This window comes from Hirundo rustica, chromosome 3 (assembly GCF_015227805.2).
Source record: "Hirundo rustica isolate bHirRus1 chromosome 3, bHirRus1.pri.v3, whole genome shotgun sequence".
NCBI lineage: Eukaryota > Metazoa > Chordata > Aves > Passeriformes > Hirundinidae > Hirundo > Hirundo rustica.
Window position 1 is genome coordinate 58,555,759 of NC_053452.1, and position 17,051 is coordinate 58,572,809.

Sequence of the window (17,051 nt, forward strand, 5' to 3'; positions counted from 1 at the left end):
CGGAATCCACTAAAGGTTAAAATAAAAGACAAAGAATTGACAATAATCAATTATACTGTAGAGGGCAATAGCACTTACTCAGTCCCTTTTATTAATTCTTTTTCTGAAGTTCCTCTCCCCCTTCTGGAGCTGGTGGTGGTGTTTGTGCAGCTATGCAGTGAGCCAAGTAAGTCAGGTGACAGGTACAGCTGCGAACTTGCACAACACAATCAGAATAGTATGTCAGCTTTCAGCATGAGCAGCACCTTTAGCCAGCTGACTGCCCTGCTGCAGAACTACCAGGCAGTAGTAATGCTTAAAATGCTACCATAAAGGTGGGTTGCATATGAGAGAAAAGGGAGGAAAAGGAGATCACAGCAGCCTGAAATCAGGCTGAACTGCCAGAGGCAGGTCTTCAGTGCTGTCTCATTCTCATGCTAGGGAATGGGGCAAGAAAAACTACTTCAGCTGTAGGCTTTTTTTTTTTTTTTTTTTTTTTTTTTTTTTAATGGCTTTTGGAAAGCATTCGTAATTAGAGAACAGGATTTCTTCACACAAGACAGCTGTCTGTTTAATGACTGTAATTTTTAGTTTTCTTTCTGTCTCCCACCCTTATGCCTCTTACCACTCTTGAAGGTGCTTTCCTTCTTAACTGCACTTTCATAAAAACATACTGCTAATCAATGACCTCTTTTGAATTTTTACGTTGCAGTTAAAATTTGCTAAATCCTGGAAATAATTATGCAAGCTCCAGGCTGGATTGCTTTTCTCTGCAGGCCGGGAGGCAGTGGAGGTTGGACAGTGTGTGTTCCACTTCCTCCTGACAAGGTTGCTGCCTTGTGCAAGCCTCCCCTCCTGCCCTCTGTTTGAAATAGGGGTAATTTCTACACCACACCAGCTTCCCTGCTGCAGTAATACTTCTTGCAGCCAGACAACCAACCACATCACTGTCATTGCCTCCTCGGTCTTCATGCCTAATGGGTTTATTTTCCTGGTCTCTCACAAGATTTCACTGCGCATTTCAAATAACTTATTTAAAACCCTACTCAACGTTTTCCAAAGAGCATTTCTTTGACTAAACCACCAAGCCACAGGATCACAGAAGGAATCACAGAATCACAGGTCAGGAAGAACCGCAGTGAGTCATATGGTCCGACCTCCCTGCTGAAGCACGGTTGTCCCACAGCACACGGCACAGGATTGTGTCCAGATGGTTTCGAGTATCTCCAGTGAGGGAGACCCCACAACCTCTCTGCACAGCCTGCTGCAGTGCGCGGTTACCCGCACGGTAAGGAAGTTCTTCCTCACGCTCAGCTGGGACACCCTGTGCATCAGTTTCTGTTCATTGCCTCTTGTCCTATTACTCGGCTCCATCACGGAGAGCCTGGAAACATCCTCTTGGCACTCCCCCTTAAGATACTCATAGACATTGACGAGGTCTCTTCCCCAGGCCCAGCTCCCTCACCCTGTCCTTGTTAAGAGTCGCCCCGGTCCCTCAATCTTTGTGGCCCTCCGCCGGACACGCTCCGGGACACCCCAACCCACTGGCAGTGCGCCCCACGGGCGGAGCCCCCGCGCACCTCCGCCGGCCGGAGAGCAGCCCGGGAACGGGAGTGCCGCGGGTGCCCCGCGCGCGGGTGGCGCTGTGGCGGTGTCGCGATACAGCGATGTCGCGGTGTCGCCGCGGGCGGGGAGGGGGGGTGCATCACGTGAGCGCCGTGCCTGCACATGGCGGCGGTCACATGACCGGGGCGGGGCCGCGCGCCGGTCACATGACGCGCCGCCGGCGCCGCCTGACGTCCCGGGGCAGCCCGGCCCATGGCGTCCATGGCCTCGCTGCTCCTCGGCGCTCTCCTGGCGCTGCTCCCGCTCTCCGGGGCGGCCGCCGCGGCGCTCCCCGGCTCCTACCAGGACCTGTGCAGGTGGGCGGCCGCTGGGACGCCATGGGGGTGGCTGGAGAAGGGCTGTACCGGGGGGGTACGGGAGGGTGGGGGTGTCTCCCGATGCCCGTGCCGCTCCTGCCCTCCGCGGGAGCGCAGCACCGGGACGCGGCAGCGCGGGCCCGGTCGCCCGGCCTATTGGTCGCCCGTTCCGGGAAGGGTCAGGCCGGGGATCTCCGGGGAAAGCGGCGGCCGTGTCCCCGGGCGTGAGGCCGAGGCTGGTCCGTGGCGGGCGCGCAGCCGGGCTGGGAGCCTGGAGGGGCGGCTGAGGGGCCGGTGCCCTCCGGGACCTCTCTGCGTGGATCTCTGCGGGTGAGAGCGTCAGGAGGCTTGCTCTGTGCAAGTCGCCCATGACCGGTCTAGTCTGAAAGACATGAAGTGTTGCTGGTTTGGAAGGGGTGTCGCTTAGCTGAGTTCTTGCTAAGGATATCGCTATGTGCCGTTCGGTTACTTACGGGTGACTTAAGAAAGCTTTGGGAAACTTAGCACGTGGAAATGTCACCGTTATTCGTGTCTCGACATTTTTCTACTCCGATTTCAGCCGTGAATTGAATCTAGCAGCAATATGTTGCCGGTCTTAATTTCTTAATTATTTAGCCAGAATATGCAGGGTACATACAGGAACACATTACTTCAATCAATGTCACGGCTAAGGCTTCAGTGTAGCAGAGTGAGTGTAGCACTAAGGGCAGATGGGGGAAATGGGCTGTCCCCCTGGTAGAATCTGGGATATGATATTGTTAAATGATGAAAAGGGGGGGGGGGGTGGGAAGGGGGCTGGCTTGTTGTTGGGTGGTGTGTGTTTGTTTGTTTGTTTTGTTTGGGTTTTTTTTTTAAAAAAAAAAAAAAAGCAAACTCTCCCTAAATTATTTGCCTGTCAAGCAGTTCCTACTCTGAGGGCAATGTTAAGTCCTGTCAATGTCTGTCTTGGCTTTGTTGTGTGCCTGTAACTAGAGGAATATTTGAGAGTGCTACAGAGAGACCTGCAGTCTTATTTCGGATGCAAATTACTTAAGCTGGTTTAATTTCGTTACTGGCAAGTGAAAATAATTTGCACGTAGATAGCACAATCAGCAGGTTTCCTTTTAAGAGGTACTGCTTCAAAAACGTGTATTTGCTGTTGTGCCATGGTGGGGAAAAAATTGCTTTGAAGGACTTATGTCCAGTAATTCATAGTGGGTAAAAGAAAGAATAAGAACTTGTGGTCTGATAGGTGGGAAGTCCCCATGGAGCTCAGTGGTAAAGTTTCTTCTTGGGTACAGTTGCCAAAAAATTATACCAAATGAGAAGTGATGCAGGAAATGCAAACACACTACCGGTGGGTTTCTCAGCCAAAAGTTACAATGTCAGTGTGCAGAGCAACTCCTTGAACAACCTGTTTTTGTACTGGCTTAAAACAAGGTTTTACAGCTGTTAGGAAAACAGTGTCCTGGGTTTTGTGTGCTGTAGTAGGGCTGGTGAAACTGTAGCAGCTGTTGTGCCTGGTGTGTGAATGTCAAAAGGTGGGCAAAGAGGGAAACTGCTGGGGGTTAGAAGAGGCACTGGCTTTCCTTTAAGTAAGAGTAGGAAAGCTGTTTTGCGGGGAGTAGGAGAGGTGTCAAAACTGTTTTGTGCAAGAACTGTGGCATGAGGCCACTTAAACTTGTGTTGGAGGTTTTCATTGTTTTGTGTAGCCTTACTGCTGGTATGCTTGGATGGTCTCGTGAAAAGAAAAGCTTTCGTTCTCTGCAACTTTGTCTAAAGGCATGGTTTCAGTCACTGATTTGGTTATGCTTTCTCCTTTGTTCTTGTGTGCTCCGACAGCTGACTGGGGCTGTCATGTGACTTGCAGTTGGAGTTCTTTTTTTATCTTCTGTGTGGAGGTTTCTCCAGGATTGCTGCAGTATGAGTAGCTGGGAAAGAATACAGGGAACTGATTGGATATGGGAAGTTACTGGCCAGTTTGTTTTTTCCCAGTTTTTCTGCTTCCCCTGGTATTCTTCATGTTATGATGGAAGAAAAAATCTGGAATTAGAGTTAATTTTGTGACATGTTATTTAAGTCCATCTACTTCAAAAGAAGTCTTGACAGTTTGGGTTCAACTTTCACATAACTCTGCAAAAGTTGCTGTGTAGCTTTCTTCCTAACAAAAAAATGTGGAATATGTTTTGAGTGTGATGATAGAGCAGCAAATACAAACTGCCTCCTCTGTGGGCTGTTTTGCCTGAAAAATCTATACTGAATAAGAGGTGATTTAATGACCAGTGATGTTGTTGCCCCTTGCAAGGATAGGAGCTGGTGCATAACTTCAAGGATCTTTAGACTTGTGGATGTAAGGGAATCTCAAACTGCTGTACAACACAGGTTTGCTGTTACACAGACTTCAAATTTTGGGGGTGTAAATCAGTTCTATTTTATGTTAAATGCATAGTTTTTAATAAAACAACTCCTACAGCTGACGGTACCTACACTTCTGTTCATTCAGAACACTGTCTTTTCAGCCTTTGTTGTGAAACCACAACTGTGCTGATCTTTGCTGCTTGAAACCCTTGAAACCCCAAGTGTTCTGCTTGGCCTTGGTGAAGAAGCACGTGCTGAGTACAGAGAGGTGACCTTTGGGTGCACTCATTCAGCTCTGTTAAGTGCTTTGACATATTTAAATGGGAGATGTTATAAATAAGATCTTGCTGGACTTGTGTACCGATGTGAATGGTTGTGTCATGTGCCTGGGAAGCTGCCATTGTAATGTCTGAATGTGATTTTTCAGCATGAGCCACCTCCTACAGCTCTTGAGTACTTAAACTTCAGATTGCTACCCCTTTTCTTAAGCATTCTATAAAACGGTGTAGTAGATGTGGTTTAGAGTGCAGCATGAAAAACCAAATGTCTTCTGGATGTGAAAAGCAGAAGGGCTTGTGGTGTAGCTGTAAGGCTGTCATGCATGATGCACACACAAGAAAGTTGCCTAAAGATACATAGTGTGCGTGATAGTTGGAAAAGGGGATGGGTGAGCTAGAGCAGAATTAAACATGAGTAGGGATGCATTAAAAAGCTCTTGAGGCATAATGATGGCTATGCTTTGTGCTGTTCGAGCTCTCATTTTCTGTAAGGAGAGCTTGCTTTGACATAGCGATTTCTTTACCCCCATACGCATTCGTGTGAAAATGGTAGTCATATCTAATAGTGATTTCAGTGTCACGTGATGTGCAAGCTTCAGATTTACAGTGGCCATCCTGGAAATCTCAGCACTACTGCCTGAGATTGTGCTGGTTGAAGCTGCTGGTAAAGAGCTTTGGGTGCTCGTTTAATGTCTGCAGTGTTCTGGTAGCTGAGAAGCATCTGGGCACAAAATCGTGCTGATGCATAATCACATGTGGATCTGCTTTCCAACTCTGTGGTTGTAGGTTGCCTTGTCTCCCTGCCAGGTCGTCTGTATTACAGCCCCTCAGCAAAATGAGTTATTTCAGTGCATTCCCCAGAGAGGAAACACATGATTCTTTGCGACTGTGCTTTACAGCTGTTTGGAGCAGCGTGCACTTTTCTTCCCAGCAGTCATCCCTTGGGTAACAGTTTGAGAACCAAAAGCTTGAACTATTGTTGGGGATCGGTGGCAGTAGTCTCTCTGGTGCTCTGCTGATTTGAAGCAGTTCCCTAGTGCTCAGATCTCAAACAGGCTCTGGCATTGGGATGCACGTGCTGTGATGGGAGTTAGCCTTCTGCACCTTGATTGACTTCATTGCCTCAGCTTCTCATCACAAAGTAAACTAGGCTTGCTTTTCCCTTCCTCGTGTTATTTTTTTCATATTGCTTCTTTGCTTTGTTAAAAAAAAAAAACAAAGCAGAGCTCTCATTTGGTGTTGCAGCTTGCTGAAAAATAGATTAATTGTCTTTTCTGTGTGATTGCTTCAGTGTGTCAAAAACAATGCTAGATAGCTGGAAAGGCTGACCTGCAGGCAAGGATATTCCCAATAACTCGTTTGGACCTTGCTTGCACAACTGCTTTTGACAGTGGTCTGAGCTGGCCCTGCCTCCTTCTGTGCCTCCCACTGCTGGTGCATGGCCAGAAACCACCGTGAGCCAGATGGGGAACTGGCCAGGCTCAGTCCCCCCTCCACACACATGCACACACACCTGTTGTTGTTGCTGAGTTAATTTTGAGAGAGGACAGTCCCTGAGCCCAGCTTGTGTCAGGTGCTTGGGCCAGCAACACTGGCATGAGACAGGAGAGCCTGCCCTGGGGGGGGAATTGATGTGGGTGTATGTTTCATCGCTCTAATTGTGGGGTAGTTCACAGTTGGATTTATCAGAAAACAAGTGTAATGTTGTGGTTTAAGCAAAAATAACTCTTTGGCAGTTTTATTCAGGGCAGACGGCGTGTTTGAGCCCTGACCTTGAACTGCTCCAGAAATGGCTGTTTGAATGGTTTAATCTGGGAGGTAGCATCTGTACTGGGCTCCCTGGATCAGAGGATGCATCACACCCCACCCCATGATCCCGGCTGTTGCTTTTTAAAGGTGCTGATATAACAGCTCCCTAAACTAGCTCAACTGCATTGAAGCAGGATAACTTAAGCCCTTCAAACAAGATAACTTCATCAGGCCTTGGCAAAGAGGTGATTATGTCAGGTTTCACCGCTGGTGGAGGTGAGTGCTGAGCAAGCTGGAGGAAGCCAGTCCGTGTGACTCACATGGTCAGGATGGGCAATGTGATTGCCAAGAGATTGTTTCCATTATGGATTGCAGTAGGGAGGTCAGCTTGTATCTTACTGGAAAGTAGAGCACATGCAACTTGAAGGTACTGATTTAATGCCAGGAGTCTTACTTGTTGTTGATAAATAATTCTTGCTTTTACTGTGAAAGCACTTTGCATCTCTCTGAGAACAGTTGCTTAGGCTACATCCAGGCTGCTGTTGCTCACAGTGAATAAATCTCACCTTGCTCCTCCCACACATTAAAAAAAAAAGTAGAAGTCTCTGTAGTATCTACGAAAGCAATACTACTCTGAAATGGCACTAGATTTTCACTTCTTTGTGCCCCTCAAGTTGTGGTTTGGAACACAATTGAACATTGGATTTCATATTTCTTTTGTGCAGACTGTTTTGAAGTATTCCTCTACCTTCCCTGGCCAGGGGTCTGTGACAGGGCAGGGGGAAGGTCTGGCTTCAGTGGCTACTTTGCTTCCATTCTTTAAGCTGCTCATCTTGTTTCTCTTTTGCTTCTGGCCTGTGGGTGAGCTGACTTGAAGGTGCTGATTTCCTCTATTTCATAACATGGAACTGGGAAAGCAAAACCTTAATCTCTGAGTGATAATTCTGTTGTGTGAAGGACTTAAATTCTTGTTCCATTCACAAACAGATTTTAACTTGTAAGGTCTCTATAAAAAACAACAACACACTGAAGAACACCCCAGCTTAATCAAAAACTTTGTGCCATAGTATCATATCTTACCTCTTTGTCATCTTCCAAAACAAGTCAAAGAGAGTAACAGAATCCTTGAGAAATTTTCAGTTCTCAGTTTGAGAAATGCTAACTTTCTGGGGCTTCATTGTGAAGAAATTTGGTTTGGATTGAAACACATTTTCTCCTGGATATAAAACCAGTTTTGGTTTTAATATCTTGCTGTTTTCAGAGCCCTTGAAGATAGTCAGGTTCTTCTAACTTCTTTTTTGTGTGTTGGGAAGCTTTATTCCATTGCTGAACTTTGGTTGTTCTGTACTGTATCTAAATTCTCCTCATCCTCCTGCATCAATATTACCTAGATCTACTTCAGAAATGCAACAGACTAGCTGAGAGAATTAATCAGTTTGATGATAAAAGGTCATGTCTGCCTGCTTATGAGGAAAGAATAATGGCAAGTATTTGTCCAGGATTGAGAGACAGTCCTTGAATACATACTTTTATTGGTGTTTTGGGTATGACTCAATACCTGGCAAGTTATTTTTTACCCTTATATTAGGATATAAAGCCTCAAATATAATAATATACTAATATATAAAGACTTTCTGTGTTTTTTGAGTTCACAGAGAATGCTCTTGTATTTGTCCCTAAATTCTTCCGGCCACGTGAAATGAACACGACTGCTGTAGTACAGGGAATCCAAGAGCCCCGCAGTCAGTAATTAAAATGGAAAAGTATCTTACTTCTGGCTATTTGATTAGATGTCGGATGCACTGGGTTTGAGAGGATTCCCCAGGGGATTTAAAATAAAAAAATGTTGTTGCCCCTTTCTCATCCGCGGACTTGAGTTCAGAGCTGAACAGGAATGGTTTCTCCTCCTGGGGGGATCTGGAGTATGATAATGCTGAGTGGTGCAACACATATGACCTAGAGACTAAGGGAAACAAACCTGAAGCTTCTTATCAGCTGAGATTTGTACATTAAGACAAATGCTTTTGTGAGTCAGATAGGTGCACTAAGTTTTGTGTGAGTTCTAAGTAACAGGGATGCTTAGTAAGTCAGTGTTGTCCTCAGTTTTCTGATGTGTTGATGAGTCTGTATTAATCCTACTGAGGTTTCCACTTGGAATAGAAAGGCAGCTGGGGAATCTGTTACATTGCAAAAATCAAGTGTCCAGAGGATGCAGGCTGCTGCCAGCACCAGAAGAGCGGTAGCTGAGCCAAGGTGACAGCAAACATTTATTGAGTTGTGCTTTTTTAACAGAGCTTGGCCAGAGCACCCTGATAGTAAGCCAGGCTGTCTAAAGAGCTCCTGGCTCTAAACTAGATGACCTGGGCCTGCCTCAAAACTGAGCAATGCTGTGTCATGCGACTGACCACATTTCACTGCAGTCATACTGCCTGCTGTGGGGCAAAGGAATCCTTGCTCTGCCTCTGAACTGTGCTGCATTTTTTCTGCTGTTACTTGGATTTATTCTCGGTTATATTTAACCTGAGCTTCGTGTTCCTTTTCCAGTTTTTAGACAGCTGGCTTTCTGATATGCCTGTAGCTAGGTAGTGTGATCTTTCCCAGAGTGCCTTGAGGATAGCTCTGCTTGGTTTTGATATATATATAACGCCTAAAGGTGCAGCTAGGCCCTAAAAAGCGCTGTTAGCATCTTTTGGTCTGAATACTGTAAGACTCTCAGCCCCAATTTTGACCCTGAAGCTGGGTGGCTCTACTGCTCTATTCCACTTAGACTTAGCACTTCTACCACTGCTGTTGGGCAGGACACTAAGGTGCAGTAGTGTCCAGCCTGTTAAAGACATCTGAGAAATTTCACGCTGTCAAGAATAACATAGCACAGGTGATGATCCTTAGGGTGGTTTTTACAGGGGTCTGATGGGGAAGAATGGATAATTGGATGTTCAAGAAAGGGAAAAATGGACTCAATGTTACAATCAACAAGTGGTTAAATCTGTTTTGCTCTAAGTCCCAACAAAATAGCAAGTATTTCTGGTATTTACAAATATAAAACATGAATAGGAATTTAAGTTAGTGGTGCTCTTAACCTTAAACTTGGTTATTTCAGGGACTGGTATCTAGATGATATGCAATTCAGGCAACTTGAATACCAACTGACAGGCATTTTTGTCTTTTCAGTTACACTTGGAAAGCAATTGATGCAGCCAAAGAGGTGCTTTATAAAATAAATTTCTGTTCTGGTGTTGAAGAGTGTGGAAGGACAAGTGCAGTCTGTGCATATGACGTCAAGAAGAATACCCATCTGTCTGTAGGTAAGTAAACAAGTCTTGTAGATAGCTCAGAGCCATGTTAATGGATGGTCTTACAACTATTGCAAAGTCAGATGTGTAAGCAAAGATTTCCCCCTTCTTGGAACTATGTAAAACTTTGTTTTGTTGTAGATTCACTAGGGAGATTTGGTAAAACGTGATCTGCTTGTAGATAATGACTTTATGGGATAGTGAAATGTATCTTATGCTCTAGTTAACTGTAATCTAGTGTGAAAGTATGCAAGGCTACCTCTGGTACAGTAAGTGCATCTGCTTGTGGCAGGATTTGGACTGTGCACAATTTGGTAAATACTGAACACAGGATAAAGCTCAAGTTACATCTCTAAAGTATACTCAGCCTAGCCTGATGTAATATCAGGTCTTTGTTCAGAGGCAGGATACTCTCTGTAATGCAGTCTTGGGAGTATTGCTATGTGTCTGGGGTGTCGTCTTCAAGTTAGGAAAGGAAGTTAATTACATGCAGTTCTCTGGTTGTGGTTGCACTTGTCAAATCTGGTGATGACTTCAGTAGTTCACAGATGTCCTTGGTATTCTGAGGAGAGGCGGACTTGTGCATGCTGATCTAAATATGAAACTGGTGCATTCCTATACACATGCAGATGATTTCATCAGTCAGAAGCACCTTGTGCTCTGAACAGTATTTTTTCAAGAGTTCATGTTATTTATTTTCATGGATGTTTGTCGCTTTCAAGGTTGCTTTTGTGTTTTGGCTAACAAAACAATAATATGTGAGTACTGTTCAAGAGGCTTTCTCATAGTTAACTGTAACTTCTAATAGAATAAAGTAATAGCATTCTGAAGAGCAGTATCTCTTCAGGCTGCTTCATGGTATTTGCAGATCTGAAGTCTCATTTAACATGCTCGCCAAACTTGCCAGCCGTTGGCAGACAGCTCTTAAAAGAAGCTGAGTCTTCATTGAATTGCTTGAGCTTGAACTGCCAGAACATGGTGGAGGAGGAGGGTGTTTCTGATCTGTATGCCAGTGCACAGAAGTTAGTCAGCTTCCATTCTCCCCACACTTCTCTATTAGCAGTAGAGATACTTTAGTTTCAGTCTATGGTCAATCAGTGCTTTTCAAACTAGAGTGCTGATGTTGGCACCAGGCTTACAGAGAATCACTGAGTGCATGAATAAAAGGTATATTCAGGCTCCGGAGTTCTCTGGGATGACTGGTTAGATTGCATTTTTATTCAAATTTCAACTGGATGCAGTGTAGCATCTTCCCTGAGGAGTATGCCATGTTAGAGCACTTGATGCTGTTATTCTTGTTTGTACATTTTGGGAATGAAACAGTTTTATTTCCTGATGATAGGGGGGTCTCAGCTCATATGCTGTTGAGGCTTCAGTTGCTTGTGGATTAGAAAAGAAATCAGCATCTGAGCGTTTGTTTTAACATGCTGCTTTGGGTGAGACTGGAATGTGGCAGGTGAAGTGAGATTGAGGAAATCTGTTCTTCCTAGGGAAGTGTGAGAACTAGAGGCTTTTGTAGGTTTTGTTCCACACTTCTTGTGGAGAGAGGAAGGAGAATAGAGCTGGATGATGACTGAGCAGTATCAAATGCTCCTCTGTATGCAAACCTTGAGTTCCTGAGTGCCTCTGTGCTACTGAGTGGAAGAGGATTTAGCAACAGATATACTGTGGTCTTGCCAAGGCAGTTTGAAATGACTTTCAAATGTTAAGCCATGAATCTTGTTCAAGTGGGATCTGTTTTCAACTACCCCACAATAAAGTGTGAAATCAAGGTGAGCAGTTAACATTATCATTGAACTTTGCTTTGTTCTACTGGTCAAATTGTCCAAGTTTTGTTCTTGCTTATGCCTCTAAATGCCTTGGAGCTTCACCGCCATCACAATGAGTTGAGATCATGCTAATGGGTTATCAAGCTTGTTTATTAAAAAAAAAATAAAAAAATCACTCCTAGTGAGAAAAGAGGAATCTCTCTGATCCAGATCTAGAGAGGTATAGACTCCCGGTTACCTAAACCAGCTAAACCACATACTTGTCTTCAAGCAATCCAGAGGACGTGAGGTTACCTGTATGCCAAAGCTGTGGGCAGATGAAGGACTTTTATTTGGGGGAAGAAGGGCAATTTGTCAACTGTTAATTTTTTTTTTTTTTTAAGTTGTAAGCTTTCTTCAAATATGGGCTTAATCAGTTCTTAATTTTTTCAGTTAAAAAAAAAATCAATGGAAACAATAATTTTGTTTTTTTAAATATTAGCTGTGCAAGGGATGACAGCTCTCGGACTGTTTGTTGCTCCCAGCTTTGAGAGGTGTTAAGGCCACATGCTCTGTGGCATAATCAGTCTGTGTCCTAGGGAAGCCTTGTGGCTGATCTTAACTGTGTGCCAGTGATGTACCAGGGTTTGCGTGGAGACCCCAAAGGCCTCTCCTCTGCACTTTTATTGAGTAATCCTAGAAGTTTTCAAGGGTGGTAGGCAAATGTTTAGTTCATGAACATCAATGAGAATGGAAATGACATGGTAGTTATTTAACTTTTTAACTTGCCGTGATACCTAGTGACTCATGTGTCATGTACTTGGACTGCTCCTAGAAAATGGAGATATTACTTTACATGTCCTAACCTGACGGTGAAATGTGCACTTTGTCCAGCTGCTGTAGGATGAGTGGACATGAAATGATAGCTGCCACCTAAATGCCACTTTCTTCTGGACAACTGATTAGATATCTAACATGATTGCCTTTTTCTTGCTAAGTAGCTAAACAGATGGAGTCAGAGAGCAGAAGGTGTTGTGGACTGTGTCTTTGATACTGATTTAGCTCAGCTGTGTAATATGATGTATTTGGGCTAATTTGTGTGATCAAATCTGTACTAGCTGATATGTAGTGTGTTGCTTTGTGGGAGCAACATAGCTCCGAAGTCATGAGGAAACATGAGTGATGGTTGTAGAGGGAGCTTGATGTTAAAGTGGTTGCAGCTCTGGAAGGAAGCTGATCATGTGAGGGGTTGATACTCCTTGCCCTGTGAGCAAGGGTGTGATGAGGCCTGTGCCACTGAAGAGACTCTTACTAAAACTTTTACGAAGTTCCCAAACTAATTTTAAGCACGCAAGGGGGAAGAGAGCATACTTGTTGGCGTGTAGTAAGCAAGATATACTGGCTGAACTTGTTTTTTCTTGAATATTACTTTAACTGAGAAAATCGGAATCAGCTCACAAGTGCCTTTAACGCAATTCTGTTTTTAGCACAGAGACAACCTAGTGCTTACAGAGCAATGAGTCCTCAGATGGTGCTGCCATAAGTTCCCCGCTAAATGGGGGCTTGTAGCTGTATACATTTAGAACTGGAGGGGTTTTAAGTCATGTGCATGTTGTTACTATATGCATCTCTTGCCTCGAAAATTGTGTTGGCTTCCTTCTGCTAATCTGTGGAAGAAAAGAGGACGCCTTGACAGTATCTTCTAAGCAGTCATGTGATAAATAACACTAGTGCTCTCAAAACAGTATGTAGTTCTTAGGTTCAAGAGAGCTGCGTGGCACTTTGGTTAACTTCAGTGCTGGAAGCTGTAGAACCTGAAGACGGGCTTTTGATAACACAAGAAATAAAAAACCCACAAACTGTATGTATCATCTTCTGCCCAGTTTTTTGACTTCTGCTCCTCTTCTGTTCTCTAGGCTATACTACATGGGTGCAGCATAGTTTTGCTTGTCTTGAATGAAGAGGTAATAGGTTGGGTAATGTTCCTACAACTGTTTTTTAAAATGAAACATTTGGCCTAGGTGCAAAGCTGCTATCTGCAGTGATTACAGATTTGACTTGCTTTCTCACTAGTGTAGGCATAAACTAAAATGGAAGGGGGGAGGCTGATCCATGCTCACACTTTATAGCATTTTCTGTAGTTCAGACCAAGCTCGTTGCAGGATTAAAATCTGCTTCTCAAAAAAAAAGAAATGAACAGGCTGGAGTTAGCACCTAAGATCTAAAAGGAGTTGGTGTTGAATATTAACCAAAATGGGCTTGAGTAGGAACATTTCAGTGGCCTGAGCTGGTGCTCATCATGGCTTGAAATGTGTTCCACCTTTTTCCTTGGTGTCAAGTGCTGGTGAAGAGAACAGTGTGCAGTGACAAAACACTGACCCTACTCTTCATGCAGCATGTAACTGTGCTAAAGGGGATGGGAGGTGTGGGGGATTTGCACTGGGGCGGTGGATCTGTGCTGGGTTTGTCTGCAGACGGTTCCAGTGCATGGGCAGCAGTGTGTTCTTCATTAAGTAGGTTAAAGATTAAGTGGAGCCAGCAATGTGCACCTGCAGCCCAGAAAGCCAGCTGTATCAAAAGCAGTGTGGCCAGCAGGTCCGAGGGAGGTGATTCCTGTTTTCCCTCTGGTGAGACTGCACTTGTGCTACTGCCTCCAGTTTTGGGGTCCTTGGCACAGGAAGGTCTTGGACCTGTCGGAGCAGGTCAAGAGGAGGGTCACAAAAATGCTCAGAGGGCTGGAACACCTCTCCTATGAAGACAGAGTTGGAGTTGAGGCTGGTTGGCTTGGGAAAGAGAAGATTCCAGGGAGACCTTATTGCAGCATTCCAGTACTTATTTGGAGTCTTGTGTGAAAAAAAGGACAGACTTAGCAGGACCTGTAGTTATAGGACAAGAGGTAATAATTTTAAACCAAAGGAGGGTAGATTCAGACTAGACATAAGGGGTAAATTTCTTTATGATGATGGTGGTGAAGCAGTGGAACATGTTGTCCAGAGGGGTTGCAGATGCCCGTCCTGAAAATATTCAGGGTCAGGCTGAACAGGGCTCTGAGCAACTGATCAAGTTGAAGATGTCCCTGCATATTGCAGAGGGGTCCCTTCTTGTTTCTGTCCCAGGCCTCCAACACCTTCTAACCAAAATCATTCTGTGATAGACTCCTTCTCAGCTCTCTCTGCTGATGCTATTATTATAAATGGTATAAAGGCTGAGAAACTGATAAATAGAAGCTGGTAGGAGGAAGGAGTGAATTGTGACTGAAACTAGTTGGTAACAGCTTTCTTTGTTCTTAAAGAGGTGACTAGTTTGTAGTAGCACCTGCTGTTGTACTTCTATTTTTAAGTGTTTGCTAAAAGCCTTTGAGAAAGTAGAAGTGTGATTAGAGATATCAAACACTGTCTTAACTTGGATCTGATCTTCCAAATCAGAAAATCAACAAAGATCTTCAGTTGTACTGTCTTCAAGTGGACTGCTAATGTGCTGCTCAGTGGTTGAAACTAGATCCTGTCTGATGAGCTTCTATGAAGGTGTTGTATTATAACACCCTTTTCCCCCCACCCTTCTCATTTTTAAACCCTAGGTGACTTAGCCTTGCTAAAGGTTTCTGAAAGTCTTCTGGAGCTCAACACTACACATAACTGCTTGCAGCAAGGCAGTGAACACCACATTCAGAGCAATATTAACTTCCTGTGTGGGAAAACACTGGTAAGTCCAAATAATGTGCTGTTACCTTGAATGGAAATGACAAGTAGTTCTGACTTGCTTTTTAAGGAGACTTGCTGTACTTTTGGATGTACTGATTACTAAGCTTCGTAGCTTAAAGATGAGCCAGTTACTTTTACTGTTACGGTCATGATTTATTGTGGCTTTCAAAATTCAATCCTGGTAGAAAATTGTTTCAGGTGTGCAGCTTAGCTCTGGTTATGGGCTCTTCTTTGTCTTAAATGCTTTTACATGACTGGCACTGCAGTATTTTATTAGCTTAATATGGAGGAATGAGTCAGCAGTGGACAGGGTACCATAACAGTGTGAGCTGTTGTTTAATAGTTGGCTGTGCCTTAGCTGTGGACCTGGCATGACTGTTTAATAGAACAGTATTGAAGAGAATGACTGACCTCTGTTATGGGTCAGCATAGTTGACGAAAATAAGCCTTAGGCTTCGTCTGCACACTGTTGAATTAACAGTGCATATACAGCCAGCTGGGCTTCTGAAGAAATAGTTGTTTGTGAGAATGTGTTTGAAGCGTGATTGGAGATCCCCGAAAAGTTTGTAGGGGCCTGTGTGTGTGCAGTTCACTTCAAAGTGCTTTTGGAGTGACACCCTCCACACACTTAACAGATATGAGAGCTCAGTACGGACTGTGATCGGTTCACGTATTTGTGCATCCGGGAGAAGTATTTATTGGTGCTGCTGTTGGCACTGGCAGTGTTATTGCACACCCCCTGGAAATCCAGCCAATTCAAACAAAGTGCCAGTGCAGCAGAGACTTAAATGCTTCTTGTTCTGTTTCAGCAGATGACTCTTTAAACTAAATTAAAAATTATTGCTCAACTTCAGCTGTAACACCAGATCATAGTGATCTTCAGACTTCTTCTGGTTACTGTTCATCTTGTGACATAGTAAAAGGATTTTGTAATAGTGTCTGGAAGAACTTGTTTCATCCCCTTTTATGGCAGGGTTAAATGAGGGAATCAGTTTAAGTATACTAAACTGTTTCTAGCTGAGGTGATGAAGAGCAAAGTGAAAAATTGTGTTTTCACTGAGAGACATTCAATTGAACATCCAGTTCTGAGCTATGGTAGAACCCCCATCTTGAAATATATACAAATGTGTATAACATGAGCCTATAAAAAATAGGCAGCTAAGGTCAGGGATATTCTTTCTGTGTAGCAAAGAGGCTGCTAATCAGTTGTTTCTGTAGGATAAAAGGGAACTGATAAACCATGCATTGCCTCACTGTGTTAACTTATTTATATGTGTTTATATTGGTGTCTTCCTTTCTAGTAAGCAGATATGACTGGTATGTCGTTATCAGCTGGCACAGTGACCACTTCTAAAAGATGGAATACAGTTACTGCATATTAGGACTGGCACATGTTGAGGATTGGTGCATATGCAGACTAAGGATTTGGCATCCTGCAACTTCCTGAGTTGCCCAACAAAGCTGTTATATAACAATATTGCTCTTAACAAGTGCCATTAAGAAACTGTATGCCCTTGTTCTGTGGTGTGCTGTATTTTGTTTTTCTTAATCTCTTGGATAAACTTCTCAGTGTCTACAGATGTAAAATCAAACCAGTCTGTGTTTTTCAAAGCATTATCTTTTCTTACTTAAATAGGGTACCCCTGAATTTGTAACAGCAACAGAGTGTGTGCACTATTTTGAATGGAGGACCTTTGTGGCTTGCAAGAAAGACTTGTTTAAACCTGTGAAAGAGGTAATCTATGTACTATCCATGCAGAAGTTACTCATCACATACCTGACAATTTTACTCAAATTACCTGCCCCCACTCCAAATTAATCCAAACAACCTCCATAAACTTCTGCTTTTCATAGGCATGTAAATCATAAATGTTGGAAGTTGGTGGAGCTGAGAATTTCAAGTAACTCTTGAACCTTTTTCAGGCATTGTATGGTTGTTTATAGTAAAACTCTTCTAAAAGCTGGAGCAGAAGAGTCTACCTTTGGACACCTCATTTTAATCAGCATGTTTAGCTTTGAGCTTCCAGAAGTAAAAAAAAAAAAC

The 17,051-nt window shown here is 43.8% G+C and overlaps 1 protein-coding gene across 1 annotated transcript in view; it reads left to right on the forward strand.

Annotated features, from left to right (window-relative positions):
- Window positions 1–1,762: 1,762 nt before the first annotated feature.
- The window catches only part of IGF2R (insulin like growth factor 2 receptor), a 59,315-nt gene continuing 44,026 nt past the window's right edge, over window positions 1,763–17,051 (forward strand). Inside the window, exons 1-4 of the mRNA XM_040057874.1 lie at window positions 1,763–1,901; window positions 9,437–9,570; window positions 14,884–15,008; window positions 16,644–16,742. Coding sequence (XP_039913808.1) covers window positions 1,798–1,901; window positions 9,437–9,570; window positions 14,884–15,008; window positions 16,644–16,742 — 462 coding nt within the window. The 5' untranslated portion in view covers window positions 1,763–1,797. The remainder of the gene's footprint in view (window positions 1,902–9,436; window positions 9,571–14,883; window positions 15,009–16,643; window positions 16,743–17,051) is intronic.